Source organism: Galeopterus variegatus, unplaced genomic scaffold (assembly GCF_000696425.1).
Source record: "Galeopterus variegatus unplaced genomic scaffold, G_variegatus-3.0.2 Scaffold408, whole genome shotgun sequence".
Taxonomy (NCBI): domain Eukaryota; kingdom Metazoa; phylum Chordata; class Mammalia; order Dermoptera; family Cynocephalidae; genus Galeopterus; species Galeopterus variegatus.
The window spans coordinates 640,391-659,067 of NW_007726519.1; the positions used below are offsets into that span (position 1 = coordinate 640,391).

Here is an 18,677-nt window from a genome sequence, read left to right on the forward strand (position 1 = left end):
CCACCCGCCTGCGAGGCGGCACCAGGGAATGTCAGGACCCCCAGCGGTGGTCCCCTCTCTCCTCCCAGGGGGGTGACGATGCTGCAGCTCGGCCCAGGGTCCTGCCCATCCCACACCAGATTGCAGACATGTTGGCATGCTGCCTCTGTTTCTCCCATCTGTCCGGGAACTGGCCACTCACGCACCACCCAGGGCTTGGGCTGTGATCGTGGCAACAGATGTGCCACTCCTGCTCCGAAGCCGTGTCTGCACATGTAAGTGACACCAGATGGTTTCGTCTGCCAGTCATCTTCACCTCTTGACTCTGATTTCACAGCAGACAGTTCACCTCTTTGGGGGAACGTCAGCAGTGTCTGGGCTGGTGGGGCAAGAGTGAGGGGTTTCAAGGCTGCTGTCCCTCCATTCCTCACGCCAGGGTGCAGACCCCAGCTGTTCTGTAAGGGGCTCCTTCAAGGGCCCCCATCTCCAGACCTGGCGCCGCTGCCTGTTGTCTTACCTGCACTCACACTGTCCCTCAGGAAGACAAGTGTGTGGTTAGAATGCTGTAAGGACGTTCCGTGTGTGACATCCCAGGATCCCATATGTGGCCCGCCTCTGGGGCAGTTTCCAGTTTTCCAAATGGATTCTTTGCCATTGAAGTCTCTGCTCCTGAACATATTTCATAGCTTTCCACCGACGCTTTGATCGTAGGATTGGATTTACAAAATTTACCATACTTGGCAGCATTTCCAGGTCTCATGTATTAGGTAACAAGTAAAACTGGATGGTAGCGGTACGCCCTCTCCTAATTTGCTCAAGCTGTCATCGCAAAGTGCCAGAGAGTGGACAGCTCCAACAGCAGAAGTGTGTTCCTCACGGTCCCTGTGGCTGGAAGTCTGAGATCGGGTGTCTCAGGGCTGGCTTCTCCTGAGGCCTCTGTCCTGGCTGCAGGTGCCACCTCCTCACTGTGTCCTTACCTGGCCTCACTCTGTGTGCGCACTTGCCTGCATCCCTTCGTGTTCTCATGAGGACAGAAGTCCTATTAGATTAGGGCTCCACCCGTATGACTTCATTTAACCTTAATTACCTCCTTAAGGCCCATCCCCAGATACAGTCACACTGGGGTTAGGGCTTTAGCCTATTGACAGGCGAGGACACAGTCCAGTCCGGAACATGCCCTTTTGGGAAGAGAACGTCACGCAGTGTACTGAGGGAACAACTTGGGAAGCTATTCCAGGCTCCATCAGGGACACCTCCCTGAGCAGGCACTGGACAGAGGCAGGCCTAGGCATGTGGCCTTGGGCGGAGCAGCTCTCAGCTCGTGTCCTGCCACTTGCCCCCCAGGGATGTCTAAATCATCCCCGTCTTGCAGATCTACCATCCCCCAGGCCCTCCATCCAAGACCTGCTTTTCCCAGAAAGCAAAGCCCACTTTTTTCAAACTCCCATTTTTTCAAATCATTTCATCTTTTCTTCCTTAGCTGAATGAGCTCCAAAGCTCTGAGCTATATTTAAATAGATCTCACCAATGAAAATAAATCCTCTTCGGGACTAAGGACAAAATCCTCTTCAACTTGAACATGGTTCTCTGTGGAAGACAGAATTCAATGAAATTAGGTTTAGGAGGAGCAGCTCACCAGACAGAGGCTCACCTTGCGGGTGCTACAATTAAGACATGAAAAAGCATATCTCCGGTCCCAAAGGGGCCCCAGAGGAGTGTAATTCAGCAGTGTTGGGATGTATCTCGTCAAAGCTCCTTCGATCCCCCAGCCTCAGGCAGGGAAAAGGCCTTTCTGTCTGTGAGGGCACCCGGTTCTCAGGCGGGTGCTGGATGGAAGGAACCGCGTCCTAGAAGCCGAAACTGTGATATGGGTCCACGGAGACTGCTTTTCATGTGTGGAAATAAATAAAATCATTTTTGGTGTGGTCATTGGGGAGGAGGGGCACCCTCTCTCCCGGTTGTGTTCCTTGCTGAACCGCTTCCTCCAATGCCAGGAGACCCCAACTGCTCTCTGAAACCCCACACCCTGTCTGGGTGATCTCGAGGGGCCATCAACAGGCCTTTCCTCCCAAGTCCCACTGCTCAGGCTCTGCTCTCAGGGGACTCTCTGGGAAGGGGAGAGCCCACCTTCCCATGGGGCTTGCCCTGGTGGCATCCCTAGGACAGTGGGGGAAGCCACCTCGTGCCCCTGCTGCTGACCACCATGCTCCTGTGCCCACAGATGCTGAGCTGCTTGGAGCACATGTACCACGACCTGGGCCTGGTCAGAGACTTCAGCATCAACCCCATCATCCTCAAGAGGTGGCTGGTAAGTGCCGAGTCCCCTCCGTCCTTCCTTAGCACATGGCTGCATTGAGCTATGCTTGAGTGGGTTGTGGGGCACTTTCCTTCCCATGGCACTGGGCTTCCTGCAAGTGGAGGTGACATTTCCATGGAGATTCTGCCAGGACATTCAGCCAATCTCTGTCCTTTCTCCAAAACACTCCTTACCTGCTAAGCTCCTGCTCTGATTATTGAGAAAATAGTAAGAATCAGGGAGGAAAGACTGAAGCTGTGTGTTCTAAAGCAGCAGCATGTGTAGCGCACGTGTGTGTGTGTGTGTGTGTGTGTGTGTGTGGGTGTGTACGAGTGTGCTCAGCAGCTGATTTTTTTTTTAAATAATATTTGCTCAGAACCAAGTATTAAAAGTCTTAAAGGTTTCCTGGTGATCGGAGACCCGGAGATCCCCTGCCCCACCCCCAATGTCCTGTCCCCACGTGGCTCATCAGACACCTCTGGGTGTCTGTGACCCCAGGGTGAAAGCGCCGTGGGAACTCTATCCCCGCACCTGCCCAGGTGCTGTGGTGTGGCCCGTTGCACATTCTTGGGCTCCCTGGGCCACCTCATCTGTACCTGTGCTAAACAGGACACTGTTGGCCTCTGGCTGGGGTGAGGGTCTGGCAGGAAGCATCTGGGACAGTTAGCAGCCCCCGGGCACTGTTGGGAAGAGAGCTGGGCTGGCTGGGGCACAGCGCTCAGAGCCTCTGCCTCTCTCGCAGCTCTGCGTGCAGGACAACTACAGGAACAACCCTTTCCACAACTTCCGGCACTGCTTCTGTGTGGCACAGATGATGTACAGCATGGTCTGGCTCTGCAGCCTCCAGGTGGGTCCTGCCCCGCTGCCACCCAGACCTTGATTCCCAGCGCAGGGGGAGACCCCTTCCAGGGAGCCCAGTGCCTGCCCCACAGAGAGAGCGACAGGCTTGGGGTCGGTCCCCAACTGCCCCTCCCCCTCCTGGGGAAGCACCCCCACCCCAGGCAGGCGGGTCCTCTCCCACCAGGCCAGGAGAGTGGGATGGCTAGAGGGGGCTTACCTGTGATCCTATCTGTATCACTCATTTCCCCTCCAATTCCAGCCCCTTCCTTACCCCATCCTTAAACTGTTTTCCAATCCAGGAGAAGTTTTCCCAAATGGATATCTTGATCCTAATGACAGCAGCCATCTGCCATGATCTAGACCATCCAGGATACAACAACACGTACGTAATGATTTTTTTCTCTTTTCTTTTAAAAGGTGCCCTGGCTATTTGGGGGTACTTATCAGCTCAACCCTCAGACCAGGTCACAGCCGGGGCTGTCAGCAAAGGCCTCCTGGGCCCCGGCTCTGCCTCTGCAGGATGCAGCTCCCAGCTTTTGGACTTTGTGCAAGGCCTGGGGCTTCCCCTGACCTGGAACCTTCAGAGTAATCAAACCCTGAGGGGCTGCCGCACCCTTCGCGGTCCTGGCACTGGGCCCAGCATGTGCACGGCAGAGCCCTGGGAGCGCCGGCACCTCCCCACCCCCCAGCGGAGTGAGGCTTGTGTGGAAAGGGGTGGCAGGCAGCCCTTTGCTCCGTGTCCTCTGTGCTCACCCTCCCATGGGCAGCAGGGGTGGGGCAGAGGCCAAGGGCGAGTGAGCAGGAGAAGGAGCTGCAGGACAGCAGGGGGTGGGAGGGGTCCCCTGCAGGGCCGGGGTTAGGATGGTCCAAGCCCTGATGGACACCGACCACTCCTGCCTCTGCAGGGTGCAGAGCTCCGCCCCACGGAACTGACAGAGTCCAGGCCATGTGGCACTGGCTTGCGCTCATAGTGACGCATTGGTCCTTTTTGCTGAATGTGTGTTTGCGATGATGTCAAGTGTCCTGAGAGTCCTTATCTGTCAGAACCTAGTGGATTCCGAGGTGTGGCCGCCACCACAGACATCCACCTGTTCCCTTTCTGCACACGATGCGCACAGCACAGGCCTGCAGTGAGGGCTTCAACACAGCTCTGAGCAGACACATACCCTGATTCTTCTCCCAGATGTCTGCCTTTGACACATATTAAAAGCTTGGCAATTTTTGCAAAAGTCCGTGATGCCTTCAGGGCACTGTCCTGGTGGGGATATCCAGTTCCAGGGTGGCAGTGCAGCATAAGGGAGCTCCGGGCATGGGCAGACCATGTGCAGTCAGCTTCACCAGCCCTTCACGCTTCCTTCAGCCTCTGCAGGAGCTGCCAGACACCCCGCATGGCTGCCCTGACATGCAGGTGCCCCAGTGCCGGGTGCCTGAGCCTCTGCTTGCTCTGTGATCATACTCCAGGTACCAGATCAACGCCCGCACGGAACTGGCCGTCCGCTACAACGACATCTCCCCACTGGAGAACCACCACTGTGCCGTGGCCTTTCAGATCCTTGCCCAGCCCGAGTGCAACATCTTCTCCAATGTGCCTCCAGAGGGGTTCAAGCAGATCCGACAGGTGTGCGGGGCGAGGGGCTGCTGACTGGGGTTGGGGGACATTCGGGTGGGGACAGAGCGGAAACCCACTGTCCGGTGGCTGGAGGCTCCTGGAAGCTCCTATTCTCACAGTGCCCCCCAGGGACCCTAGGAGACCCACCCTCCTTCCCCACCTCCTCCAGGGTCCCGAATGGAGCCCCAAGAAGAGAGGTGTCCTTGCCGGGTGCATATGGTATCCTCTGACCTGCACTTCACAGCCACCATTTAATTCAACCCCCACTGGCTCCCTTGAGATAAGTGCTTGTCCATATTTCAGTCCAAGAAACTGAGGCTTAGAGTAGGTAGATAACTTGCCCAAGGGGACACAAGCCTGGACAGACACATCTGCTGCATCCAGCCCAGTAGAGCTGACCACAGTCCCCTAACCCCCAGCTGCTATCACCCTCCACCCATTGTCTTGGTAAGTCTTGCCACCACTTAGATAAGGGACCTTTCCCTTTCTCAGTGCACGTCGGGAGGAAGAAGAAAGGCACCTGCATGAAAGAAAGATTATCCTGCCCAGCGGCCACCTGCCCTGCAGCAAACACCTCCAGCTCATCAAAAATAGCATCCCCTTCTGCCCAGGGGGTCCCCATCAAGCCATAGCTTGGTGCTCCATCCTCTGGTGTTTGCAGGGAGTGACCTCTGGGAGTAGTGTAGTGGGTTGAATGGTAGCACCTCCTCCCCCCACAAAAAAGGTGTTCACCTCCCAACCCCCAGAATCTGTGAATGTGACCTTGTCTGGAAAAAGGGTCTTTGCAGATGTACTTAAGTTGTGATCTACAAATAATATCAGCGCGGATTGCCCAGGTGGGCTCTAAATTCAATGAAAAGTGTCCTTAAAAGAGACAGAAGAGAAGAAGACACAGACACAGAGGAGAAGACCATGTGACGATGGAAGCAGAGGCCGGAGTGATGCATCTATCAGCCAAGGGACACCTGGGGCCACCAGAAGCTGGAAGAGGCAGGAAGCATCCTTCCCTGGAGGCTTTAGAGGGAGCCTGGCCCTGCCATACCTTGATTCTGGACTTCTGGCCTCCAGAACTGTGAGAGAATGAATTTGTGTTGTTGAAAGTCACCCAGTTCATGGTGCTTTGTATGGCAGCCCCAGGATACACGTGCAGGGGGCCGTCTTGTGCCGTCCATGGTGCGAACCTCACCCATTCTCAGTCTCCAATGGCTTCCTTCAGGATGCAGCTGCTGCAGACTCTCCAGAATCCAATGCTGGGAAAAGCTCATATCTCTCGTGGAGAACTGATAAGCTTCAATTTATCAGAGAGCAACAGCCTCATAAACCATCATTTCCCGGTTTGTCTGCGTTTCCGAGAAGTTCAAACTAAACTCAGTGCTTAATTGCAATCATTATTGAATCATGAGTCCTGGTACAGTCTCTCCCCTTTATCTACAGGCTTTCTGCCCTCCCTTCCATGTTTATGGGCCCACGCTGAGCATGCGCCCTGTGGTATTATGATAAGCTGTAGCGAACCTTCCTCTGAAGATGAAGGGCCAAACCATGATGAGAGAACATGGCATTTGCTGCAGCCGCTCTGATGGCTGCCAGGTGGGAGCTCCAGCAGGACCCAGAAAACCAAAGCAAGCGAACACCCCTCAGTGTTCATAGCACCCGACAAGCTATGTCAGAGCAGTGTCCTGAAAGAGAAGGGGGGAGCCTGATTAGAGGAGCAGCCACCCCACCTTATATTGCCACCACGGGCACACAGGGTGTCCTGCTTGAAGTGGTTTACTGACTTTCAATTAAGATTTTCTTATGGGGGTAAAATCAGTTGTCCCAATTTCTTAAAAAAACAAAATGTCATTGGAGATTTTCAAGGATAACTGAATAAATCCTTCATTAATAACACAATTAAATCTTTACAGAAAAACTGCATATTCAAAATGCAAGTGATGCCTGCCCCCAAAAATATACATTTGAGATTATATATATGGGTTAATTTGGGTTTTATATTTGATGCTTATGGTTTTATTTTCTCGGAAAAGTTGAACACCATACCTGGCACAGAGATGTGTTCTATGTTTATGGAAATGGATCAGTGGGTGAATACATAGATGAGTGAATGGATAGATGGATGGATGGATGGTGGATGGATGGATATGGAAAAGTTGAACACCATACCTGGCACAGAGATGTGTTCTATGTTTATGGAAATGGATCGGTGGGTGAATACATAGATGAGTGAATGGATAGATGGATGGATGGATGGTGGATGGATGGATAGATGGTGGGTGGATGGATGATAGATGGGTGGGTGGATGGGTGGATGGGTGGATGGATGGTGGATGGATGGATGATAAATATATAATTGCATATAGATTAGAGAATAGAAAAGATACTGTTGGGAAGATCAGCTACTGGCCTCCAGCAACAAGATCTGGAAGGAACAAACCATCCATCTAGATTACAGGTGAGCACCACGATGTGCAAGTTAGCCGTCCTGGCAGGCCTGCGGTGTAACCTGGGCTGGACCCATAGCCCCCACTCACCACCTGCAGCCTGGGCATGTTCCTCTGGCCCTCACATTTCTGTAGCTTTATATCCAAACATTGGGACAGTGATTCACAGACACGTGTGTGCCATTGGCATGAGGACCAAATGAAGTCCTGTGTCCAGGGGTCTTGGTGCACAGTAGGGGTCTGCTGGGTAATTGCTGAGATTGCACCTGGGTTAATGCTTTGTTCTCTCCCTATTCAGGGGATGATCACGTTAATCCTGGCCACTGACATGGCAAGACATGCAGAAATTATGGATTCTTTCAAAGAAAAAATGGAGAATTTTGACTACAGCAACGAGGAGCACATGACCCTGGTGAGTGGCAGTTCTGCCTCTGGGGGGCTGGCTGAGTGGGGGGCGTCCTGTCCAGCTCAGACGGAAACCGAGAAGCTGAAAGTCTCAGCCTTGCCTTGGAATGAAGTGTCTATGGAGCTGGTTTTCGAGGTCATAACTCTTACTAGGAAGGCCCCTCACAGGGCCTGCTCTCCTGCGACAGCTGTGCTGTGTGGTGAAAGGCTTTGATTTGCAGCTGATTAATGGGTGAGGGCAGTGCATCCTGCTCGGTTTCCTGAGAATAGGGCTGGCTGTCCCACGCAGGCGCGTCCCAGGATGTACTGAGAACCAGCTGCCGCGAGGGCAACTCGGGCCCAGCAGGTCCCCCACGCCTCCTGACTCGGTGTTTCGGGACACCCTCCATGACCAGGGCCAGGTGACCAGTGAGGTGTGCCTGGTTTGCCCCGCGTCTGCCCCTTTTAAAGAGAAAAATGAGTGGAAATGCTTTCCCAGCCTGGGAAGCAAACGTGGGTCATGTTGAGGCTTGTGTGAGCACCGAGTGTCCTTCCTGCAGTCGCACCCTTTCAGTGTTGACCATCTGTTTAAAATCAGTACCGTCACTTTCCACTGCCAGAGAAGCTGATTGACAGGGACACTCCTCTAGATCGGCTGAACTTCTAACCATCCAGTCTTGGCAAGGTCAAGCCTCGGGGACCATTCGCTGTATAAGGCTGAGGTAGCTGATGCTATATTTGCATGGGAGGAAAGGCACACTCATGTGAATAACTCGACAGTGGGGGAACACATCTCCCCCAGGTCAGTATCCCAGGGAGCATCCCTGCACTGAGAGGGAGAGTAGAGAGAGACAGGCATGTTGGATTCGTGGCAAGCTAGTCCCTCACTCCTGGGAAACCCATGGACTGTGGCACGTGCTACCTGTCCTCGAGGATGTGAGGGAGGCCGAGAGGAATGAGGCCAGGATGACTCTGGAGGTGGGAGGGAGAGAGGCAGGCTGGGCCTCTGTCCTGGCCGCTGCCTCCCTCTGAGACGTGAGGAAGGCCAGCCCAGGAGCTGGGGAGATGGGGAGCCAGGGAGCCGGCAGGAGGCAGAGCATGGAGCTGCCAGGTGCTCAGGAGGGAGGGGGAGCCAGACCCAAGGTGGCAGCCCAGCCTTTACTCACTACCCAGACGAGAGCCCCAGCCCCTGTGTGGACACGGGCAACTGGGAGGGCGGGGGCAGAACTGGGAGTAGAAAAGTTCCCAGTCACCTGGGCCCCTCAGGAGGCCTCCGCTGGAGGCAGCAGGCTGGGGATGTAGATGGGAGCACGGCCAGCAGGGCCTGCGGCCTTGACCCATCCAGAGACTGTGACCCTTGCCAGCACTAGTCCTGGTGTGGGGACAGTTTCTCCCACGAGGGCTGCCAGGCAAAGCCCCGTGACTGCCTGCAGCCTGCAGCCGGACTCCTCGCAGAGGAGATGAGAAAGGCCAGATCCAGTCTGCTGCATGCAGACCTTGAGCTGGACTGAGCTGCGGAGGGGCAGACAAGGCAGGCAGGTCCAGGGCCTGTGCCTCAGGTGGATGTTCACACCCCATCAACCCCAGACCCTGATCTGCGGCCATCACCTCGATCTGCAAAGTTGGTAGTTCCAGGTGCCGGTCATTTGTGCCTGGCACAAGGCAGGGCCGCAGGACGCTGGCCCTCCCAGCCGGTCCTGAGGGCAGGTAGCTGGCTACTCCTGGGAAGATGAAAAACGTGCCCATCTGGGGAATAGCACCAGAGCATGCGGCCAGTGCGTGGCAGTGCTGTGAAGGGCGTCATCTAGGCTGGGGTGACCAGGGAGGCTGGAAGGGGGGACCCAGACAGGACCTCGGGGGTGCACGCCCAATCCCCATAGCAGGGCCGGCACTTGAGCCAGTGCACATAGGCAGGATGCACATGGTCCCAGCACACACAGACCCAGTTGACACGAGAAGGCACCAGGTTTGCAAGCAGAGGGCAGAGCCAAGGCCACCTTTGGGATTTGTGTGATTTTTCTAACTCCAGAATTGGAGTTCTGCATAGTGGAAAACATGCATGGGTCAGCAGGGCAGAGCTCAGTTTCTCTCCCAGCATTTGCAGGTGTGGGGGTACAAAGGCAGGGCCTCTGTGTGCTGAAGTGAGGGTCCCCGTCATCAACCTGTATCTCTAAACACATTACTTCATTGCTCAGGGGTCCCAGCACTACCCAACCCAGTGGGTTTCTTTCTATTACCCTTTTTAGACTTATGCTTCCTAACGATGGTTTTCCTATATATTTTTCCTATATCCCCAACTACCAAGAAGTTATTTTTGAACTTTACAACATATAGTTTGTATTACAAAATGTCTGTAAATCCAGAAAAGACTCTGTTGCTTTGTGGGTGCACTATGCTTCCTAACGATGGTTTTCCTATATATTTTTCCTATATCCCCAACTACCAAGAAGTTATTTTTGAACTTTACAATATATAGTTTGTATTACAAAATGTCTGTAAATCCAGAAAAGACTCTGTTGCTTTGTGGGTGCAATGGTGCTCCCCAGTCTCTCTGGGTGAGGCTGAGAGATCTAAACACAAACCACAAGGGCACCTACCACAGAGTGAAGTGGCCATGCCCCTGGAGGGATGGCGCGTGAGCTCCTGCCTTCCTGCCTGTGCTGCCACATCCAGACCCAAACTGCAGCCATGGCTGTGTTGTCTTCCATTGCCTAAATTCCAAAATCTCCTCTTTCAGCTGAAGATGATTTTGATAAAATGCTGTGATATCTCTAACGAGGTCCGTCCCATGGAAGTTGCAGAGCCCTGGGTGGACTGTTTGTTAGAAGAATATTTTATGCAGGTAAGAGCCTGGCAGAAAATTGGACCTCTAATCACTCTTAGTGGCCCCATTTGACAAGGGTTTGCATTTGAAGGAGCGCTCCAGGTGAACTAGCATCACCGGCAGCCCACAGCTCCGCCAGCCTCCAGAAAGCCTCACCACGGGCGTACCCAGAAATGAGATAGGCTGTGATTTGTGAAAGACAGTAACAACCCAGAGAGGCTAATGTAAAACTGCCATCTGTCACCACTAATTGAGCCACTATTAGGGGCAGACTTGCACGAACTGGCTAAAAGTCAAGAAGTAGGAAGTGTAGAGGTGGGAGGGCCCAGGAGGGGGAAACCACACAGGTCAGCTCACAAGAATGGCCGCGGGGAAGATGGGAGACACAGGAAGCCAAGCCAGCCTGAAAGGGAAGATGTCACAAAGGACAACAAGCTGCCAAATACAACAGCTTGATCTACCCCAGGAGCTCGCGGGAGGATTTCTCAGGCTTCGCTGCTGGGTGGCCTGTGATATGTGTGACCGACCGATGCCTAGCAAAGGCCCAAGTTAGGACCTAGGTAGTGTCATCTCTCTCCTGCTCTCACTGATTGATACACATCTGTGGTGCAGTTTAGGTGGCCGTTGGTTAATTAGTCTGTTTTGCTCTTCCTCTAGAACAGTGATCCTCAGTGTCCTCCAGATCCATGGGCATTTCTACCTTTAATGTTGCTGTCTCCTGCATTCCCTGCAGAGTGACCGTGAGAAGTCAGAAGGCCTTCCTGTGGCCCCGTTCATGGACCGAGACAAAGTGACCAAAGCTACAGCCCAGATTGGGTTCATCAAGTTTGTCCTGATCCCGATGTTTGAAACGGTGACCAAGGTGAGTAACGGTCAGCACATGCTGATGATGCCACAGTGAGAAATGCACACACGTGTGCACTTGCATACCTGTGCACGCACATGCATGTATGCATCCACTCATGTGCATGCACATCCACTCACGTGCATGCACCTGCACACATGTACACACATGCACACAGATATACACACATGCTCACACAGGCATGTATATTCACTCACATGCACCCACATGCACACATCCACTCATGTGCCTGCACCTGCACACACATACACACAGGCACATCTGCTGGCATGCACACACAAGCACACACTGCACACCCATATACACATGTACATGCACCTGCACACACAGGCACACACATCTGTTCGCATGCACACACGTGCACACACTACACACACATTGTCTGGCTCCCTGCCCACATCACGCTCCCACCCAGCTCCCTGCAGGTCCCAGCACCGTCTGTGCCCACCTGCCTGAGGCCTCCACCTGCATGGACCTTGGACAGAGTCCATAGACCCTCTCAGCTTCGTGCCCTTTCTCGCCACCCTGTGTCCTATGGCTCCTTATCCCAGGTGGCTTTGTGAGACCCCTTCCCAATCCCCATGCCCAGGACCAGCAGCTGGGAGGCCTCTGCAGCTCCTTTTGCCTGTCTTAAGACCCTCCTAATCTGTTCCTAACTTTGCCTCACAGGGTATAGGGCACACGGAGGGGGTGCAGGGAGGAGGGTGTATGAGCAGGAAACAGGGCAGGCGAGAGTTGGCCAGTGCAAGAGTCTCAGGAGGTGGAATTGACCAAATGGCTTCTGAACCTTGGTCACCTTGGAGTTGCCAGGAGGCCTCGAAAGTGCCACTTGGGTGGGAGTAAATTTCTGGCGGGATCCACTGGGACACCACAGACCCAATACCTATTTTCCGCAAACATTTTCTGCTGCCTTAAGGAGGATGGGCTTGAGCGAGTCCATCTTTCTCCTCAGCTCTTCCCCGTGGTTGAGGAGCTCATGCTGCAGCCCCTCTGGGAGTCCAGAGATCGGTACGAGGAGCTGAAACAAATCGACGATGCCACGAAAGAGGTAAGCGTCGTGTTTAGAAAACAGGCTTCCCTGTGCGAGCAGGTCAAGCGGGCTCTCCACTCCACACTCCTGACTCCAGAAGCTGGGCGAGGCTGAGCAGGGTACCCCTGGGGCAGGAGCACATTTCCATGCCACCAGAAAGCCGGGATCCATAAAATTAGGAAACCTGTACCCTCAGTGAAACCAAAACTGCACACGCCGAGGAGGATGCGTGGTGCTCTGCACTCTGCCGAGGGAGTTCACAGTGTGCTGGTCACAGGACTCAGCCGCCGCCACCGCGTGCCCACCCCACAGGCTCCTGAGTGTCCCAGGGGCAGGGCGCCCTGGCCCAGACCCCGAACGGCAGAGCTAAAAGGGCTTCTGCCTCTCCCGGGTCATCCTGTGAGGCTCTGCTCAGAAGGACTTGAGTCTGCAAGACGTAAGCCCTGCTGCCTGGTGGGGGCACTAAGACCCTCCAGGGTTCCTTCCTGCCCCCAGAATGAACGGCAGAGCTAAAAGGGCTTCTGCCTCTCCCGGGTCATCCTGTGAGGCTCTGCTCAGAAGGACTTGAGTCTGCAAGTCGTAAGCCCTGCTGCCTGGTGGGGGCACTAAGACCCTCCAGGGTTCCTTCCTGCCCCCAGAAAGGACAGACACACAAAAGAGGTGAAGAGCTGGGGATTCTGCGTCCATTGCCTGTCCCTGTGGCTATGGCAGCTGCAGCCATTGTGAGCCGTTGTCCAGGCTCCAGATGACAGCCACACAGGCGAGGCCTCAGGTGACAGGAAGTTTGTGCGCAAGCAGAGCTGTCTCTGGAAAGCTCGTGTGAGGTGTTCTGGCACGCGGAGGCTGCGGGCAGCAGTCTGCCACAATTAGCATCTGCAGGCAACAGAACCCTCCCGAAGAGACAAGCGGCGCGCCCGTCCCTCTGGCCCTCACTCTCGCTTCTCTGCGCTCTGTGCTAGCTGCAGAAGGAGACCGGGAGCTTGACGTCGGGGGCCACCGAAAAGCCCAGAGAGAAAAGCAGAGATGTGAAAAAAAGCGGAGGTAATGCTGTTCTGAAGTCTCAGTGCCACCAGGAGCTTAGACTAACACTGGGAGGGCGGGGGAAACCGTGGAAGGAGGGGGCAGGGAGGGAGGGAGAACGTCTGAATTCTGGGATATTTTTAAATAAGTGAAACTTATTCCTTGCGTTTAATAATTACGATTGTGCTCTGAAAGAGGAACAAGCTTTAGTTAATAAAAACACCAAGAATTGGTATATGCACCACTTACAAGAGAAAGCGTTTTTTAAAAGTGCAGTTGGAACACTCAGAGCTTCTCAAAAATAAAGCATCTCGCTTTAGGCGTTTTCCTGTGCACTCGATACGAGTCATTCATTTAGTCCACGTGGAACGCAGAAGCGGCCCATCTGGCCTCCTCATAATAAGGACACACCGTACACATGTCTAACAGATCATTTGAGAGCATCGTGGTTTATAAAGCAATCAAGGTGCAGGGCCTGAGAACCTGGGTTTGGTTTGTAAGAGGAGTGGTGACGGGCTTCAGCACCCATCACCCCTTGTGTTGAGTCTGAGCTTTCTGATCATCAGCTGAGTGACACACACAAGCGTCTCAGAGACCTAATCTCTAAACTACAGGTAATAATATCATTATTGTTGTTGTTTTCGCAATTAAGTGAGCCAAGTGCTGGTTCACACGAAATGCTCAGTACATGTTGGCCTTTCATTTTTAAGTCAGGTCATATTTTTGAAAGGCTCACAAGAAGGAGCGATAGCATTTCATTTTACCTAGATGTGTTCAAAGGATGTCCGATAGCCTCGTTCTTTTACAGTGGTCTGTGTGTGACCTGTGACGTTTGTTGTATTGCCTGTGCATGTGCAGTCCCACGAGAACCAACCAGTGATCGTTTGTCTTTTTCAAGCAGACTGTGTCTGAAGAAGACAGGAGTGTGGGCTGCCTTCCAGGCCACGCTGGCTGAGCCTCGCGGACCGTCTGTGCAGGAACCGTCACTCTGGGCGCCTGGCACCACAAGACCACATTTTCTAGGAACCATTTTGTTCACTGATACAAAAAAAAAAAGGAATTCATGATGCTGTACAGAATTTTTATTTTTAAACTGTCTTTTAAATAATATATTCTTATACAGAAATGGGTACTGTACTCTTTTTTGGTGGAGTTGTGTTTCCCGGTGCTGCTTCTGAGAAGTTCTCACGTGGACACAAAGGACACGGTGCTTTTTTTCACAGACGTGTCTTAGAAGAACTGACCAGTGCAATGTGATGCATATGTCTGTGTAAATTCAGCATTAAATGTCAGAACGGTGCCAGAGCACAAGGACACATGCATGTCCTGTGTTTATGAGCAGAGCGAGGCATCGGTGCCATGTGTGGGAGACTGGGGGACTGACAGGCTGGTCAGCCTACCTAGACTGTAGGCATGTGTCAGAGCAAATGCATGCACGATTGGGGGGACACACAGGGTGGGGCACTCATGTACCGGGAGATGGGGGTTTAACATTTAAATCCTCAGATAATAAAAAAAAGATGCGTTTACGCAGCATGTTTGAGGGTCTCTATCGCAGGGGAGAGAGATGCCCTTTCCTTTCTGCTATTGCTTTGGGGACCAGAACTGGGGACATTCTGGGTGGCACAGTGCCCATGCAGGAAGGCCCAGCCCCAGCTTGTTCTTGCTTGAGACATTTACGTGCACCCAGGCTCTCTCTCCCAGATCCCCCGGCAGACGCTCGCTTTGTAAAAAGCAAGGAAAAGGGCTGCCATGTGTCTTCCCAGGGCCAAGGTCTCCATCGCTGCTTCCCTCTGGGGACAAAATAACCTCTGAAGAGCCTCCACTTGGAAGCACTGAATTTTCAAGGCTATCTGCACCATCTGAGCTTGGTGGAACATTCCAACTGTGGATTGGTTCTGTCTCCTTGGGGCACTTGTGCCCTCTCGGTGAACTCCAGAATATTACTTCCCATCTTTGAGTAATTCGTTTTGATCTGTAGGATTTTCTGTTTCTTCTTGCATGCAGCCCAGTGAGGATCAGGACCTTGAATTCATCCCTCTTCTTGTGTTTGCTTTTGTTTTCCATTTTAATCCTGCTAACACCAGTACGTAGGCAACACTGGTTAAAAATACAGCTGAAGCATGCAGGTGTGGATGCACTCGTCTTCACAGCGTCCTACGTGCAAGGTTTGTGCAAGGTTTGCTATCGGCCCTCCTCATCAGCAGGAGTCCTTCCAGCACCTTCTGTCTGCTAAATCATTTTGGGTGCCTACCTCACCAGACTTTGCCCCCATATCAAACTCCACATGATGCTTTGTTGAATTTTAGTTGCACACACACACACACACACACACACACACACACACATACACATAAGCACCCATGTCCACGGGTGTGGATACTTACGTGTATCCACACTTCCACACTTTTCACACTTTCTCTGGTTTAGGCTGTTCCATGTCCTGGAACAACACAAGTAGCAAATGACAGAGGAGTCCGTACGGAGAGAGCATCTTGGCAGCATCTGTGATGCTCAGCCAGCCTGGTGCCATTAACGGGATCCCTTAGAAACTGGTATAGGAGCATCGGGCTCCCCACAAAATGCTTCCCTGAGCCTTCTGCTGCAAAAATGTTCATGCTCTATGGATAGTTTCTACCCCAGTAGCTGAACCCGTGGGGCTGATGAGGCCTGAGCCCTGCCGTCAGAGGCCTGGTCAGTCCAGAGCCTGGCCCCCTGGAGGGATCCACACAGGTTGGCTAAATCAACTAAACCAACAGCCGCACTTGGCATGGAAGTATAGGGGTCAGGCAGATGTGCCCACGGCTCCAAAGGAGCACTTTCACATCAGGGGAGGCATGGGACAGATCCAGCAAGAGGAGCAAGTGTGCGAACACAAGAGGCTCTGAGAAGACGCAATCTTGGGTCCCAAAGGCAATCACCAGCCCCCATTCCCCGATCAGCACAACCACAGAATGAGACGCCCCTCTGAGGCAGCTCAGCACCAGCCCCACCCCAGGTGGTGCGTTTCCAAGTGAGCTTGCTATCCAACCATCAGCGTCCTATCAGCATGCAGGATGAAGATGCTTAGAGCCAAGCCGCACATCGAAGATGCGACAGCAGTGCCTTGGCGCTCTCCATGATGAGGCTGGAGCCGCTAGTGCTGCCATCCAGCACACAGTGTGCTGAGTGAGGCATCTCACCCAGGAGGACACACGCTTGTGAAGGAGAGTGATGGCCTGTGCTCACCTGGCACCATCCCACCACCCAGCCCGTGTTCCTACAAGGGGACAAGGGAACGCTGTGTCCCCTTGTTTTTCTCCCCAAGAAACTTTCCCGGCAATTCAAGGAATGGTGTGTGAGGCAAAGGCTGAGTGTGATAAATCCCAGCAAATCTGCCTCCTAAATGTCATCCTCAGACTGGGGCACCATCAGCACGCTGGCTTGAGAATGCAGCCCCCCAACCCCCATCATTTCTTTCATGGTCTCAGCTCTGACCCCCCAGGTAAGGAAAGAAGAAGGAATTTCTGCCACCAGCGTCCTGGATGGTGTCCCTGTGGCCAAATGCCCCACCTGCCCCATCTTCTATCACCCTTCCTGTCTAAGGTTTTGACCCCTGCCACCACGTCTAGCATTTGCAATGTCTGAGGCAAAGTGACAGTCTCGCTGGCTGGCATCTTTAACCAAACCACATGGGAAGTGTGGGAAGCGGAACTGAACCGATGTGAGAAAGGGTGGGGCTGACACTGAACGTTCAAAACACTTGATCCCAGATAAATGTCCGTTGGTGGGACCGTTGGCTTCCAGGTTGCCTCTGGTACAGGACAGCAGCTGCTCTGTACAGCCAGGCAGATTTTTAAATTTTTATTTATTTTTATTTTTTTATTTTTTGTAAAAGATGACTGGTAAGGGGATCTTAACCCTTGAGTTGGTATTGTCAGCACCATGCTCTCCCAAGTGAGCCACGGCCTGGCCCCTATTATTTTTTTTTCCTGTAGTTGCAAATTTCCTACAGTGACTGCTTATTTTGTGAGCAACATAAATAAGTAAGTGTTGTTTTATTTTAAAGATGGGGTGTGGAAATGGCAGTACTTAAGCCTCAGGACAAGGCCATGTGAAGACAGAAGCAGAGATGTGTGTCTGCAAGCCGTTGAAGCCAAGGTGTCTTAGTCTGTTTGTGCTGCTATAACAAATTACCTTAAACTGGGAGGCTTATAAACAACAGGACTTTATTTCTCACCATTCTAGAGGCTGGAAGTCCAAGATCAAGGTGCCAGCAGACTCAGTTCCTGGTTCATAGACGGCATCTTCTCACTGTGTCCTCACATGGTAGAAGGGGCGAGGCAGCTCTCTGGGTCCTTTTTATAAGGGCACTAATTCCATTCATGGGGTCTCCACCCCCATGACCTAATCACCTCCCAAAGGCCCCACCTCCTGATGCTATCACCTTGGGGTTAGGATTCAACATGTGAATTTGGGGGGACACAAACATTTAGACCACAGCAGCCAGCAGCCTGCAGAAGCTGGCTGAGGCAGGAAGGATTCTCTCCTAGAACCTTTGGAGGGAGCCTGGCCTGCCAACACCTTGATTTTGGACTTCTGGCCTCCAGAACTCTGGGAGGGTAAATTTCTGTTGTAAGCCACCCAGTTTGTGGTAACTTATTACAGTGGCCCTAGGAAACTTATGCACATATTTACTGAGTGAATAAGTAATCATTATCATAATCCTAACAAATTGCTTGCCCCACCCAGCACTTTCTACAGCCAGTTGCTGTTCCAGAAGCTCCACATGACGTAAAGCCTTCAGGCACATTTATAGTTATTGATAACCCTTGGTGTCCCATTTTACAAGTAGGGACACTGAGGCACGCAGAGAGGCGTGTAGCCCACCAGGCCCCAGACCTGCTGAGTCTCAGAGCAGAAGGAGCAGATGGGGTGACAAAGAGCTCCCCGACTCACCCGAGATGTCTCTCCTGGGAGCCAGGGAGGCCAGAGAAGAAGCAGAGCCCAGTGCTTGGACAAGGAGATGTGAAGGGAAGGACAGGATATGTCAGGTCTGAGGCAATGGTGAGGGCCCTGGGGGACCAGGGCAGAGAGGAGAAGGCTGGCCTGAGAAGGCTGTCACATACCCTGGGGGCATCCTTCACAGAACACTCATGCTGCCTGCAAGCCAGAGGCCACGGGGACGTCCCGGTGGTATGTAGTCCAGGCGTCCCCACACACAGGTGGCAGGTGAACACGTGTGTGATGGTTAATTTTATGCGTCCACTTGGCTGGTCCACAGTGCCCAGACATGATTCTGGATGTTTCTAAGAGGACATTCTGTGAAGATGAGATGAACATTTAAGTCAGTGGACTCGGATGAAATGGATGCTCCCATTGTGTGGGTGGGCCTCATGCAATCTGCTAAAGG

The 18,677-nt window shown here is 53.0% G+C and overlaps 1 protein-coding gene across 5 annotated transcripts in view; it reads left to right on the forward strand.

Moving 5' to 3' along the window:
* The window catches only part of PDE9A (phosphodiesterase 9A), a 105,516-nt gene extending 90,698 nt beyond the window's left edge, over positions 1-14,818 (forward strand). For 2 of the 5 annotated variants that reach the window (XM_008568418.1, XM_008568414.1), the window contains exons 10-19: positions 2,201-2,287; positions 3,018-3,122; positions 3,415-3,497; positions 4,577-4,733; positions 7,461-7,574; positions 10,284-10,388; positions 11,104-11,232; positions 12,188-12,283; positions 13,225-13,306; positions 14,187-14,818. In XM_008568418.1, the coding sequence (XP_008566640.1) occupies positions 2,201-2,287; positions 3,018-3,122; positions 3,415-3,497; positions 4,577-4,733; positions 7,461-7,574; positions 10,284-10,388; positions 11,104-11,232; positions 12,188-12,283; positions 13,225-13,306; positions 14,187-14,197 (969 nt within the window). In that variant the 3' untranslated portion in view covers positions 14,198-14,818. Of the gene's footprint in view, positions 1-2,200; positions 2,288-3,017; positions 3,123-3,414; positions 3,498-4,576; positions 4,734-7,460; positions 7,575-10,283; positions 10,389-11,103; positions 11,233-12,187; positions 12,284-13,224; positions 13,307-14,183 lie in introns of all 5 variants that reach the window. The other 3 variants (XM_008568415.1, XM_008568416.1, XM_008568417.1) reach the window with 3 other exon arrangements.
* The last annotated feature ends 3,859 nt before the right edge of the window (positions 14,819-18,677 follow it).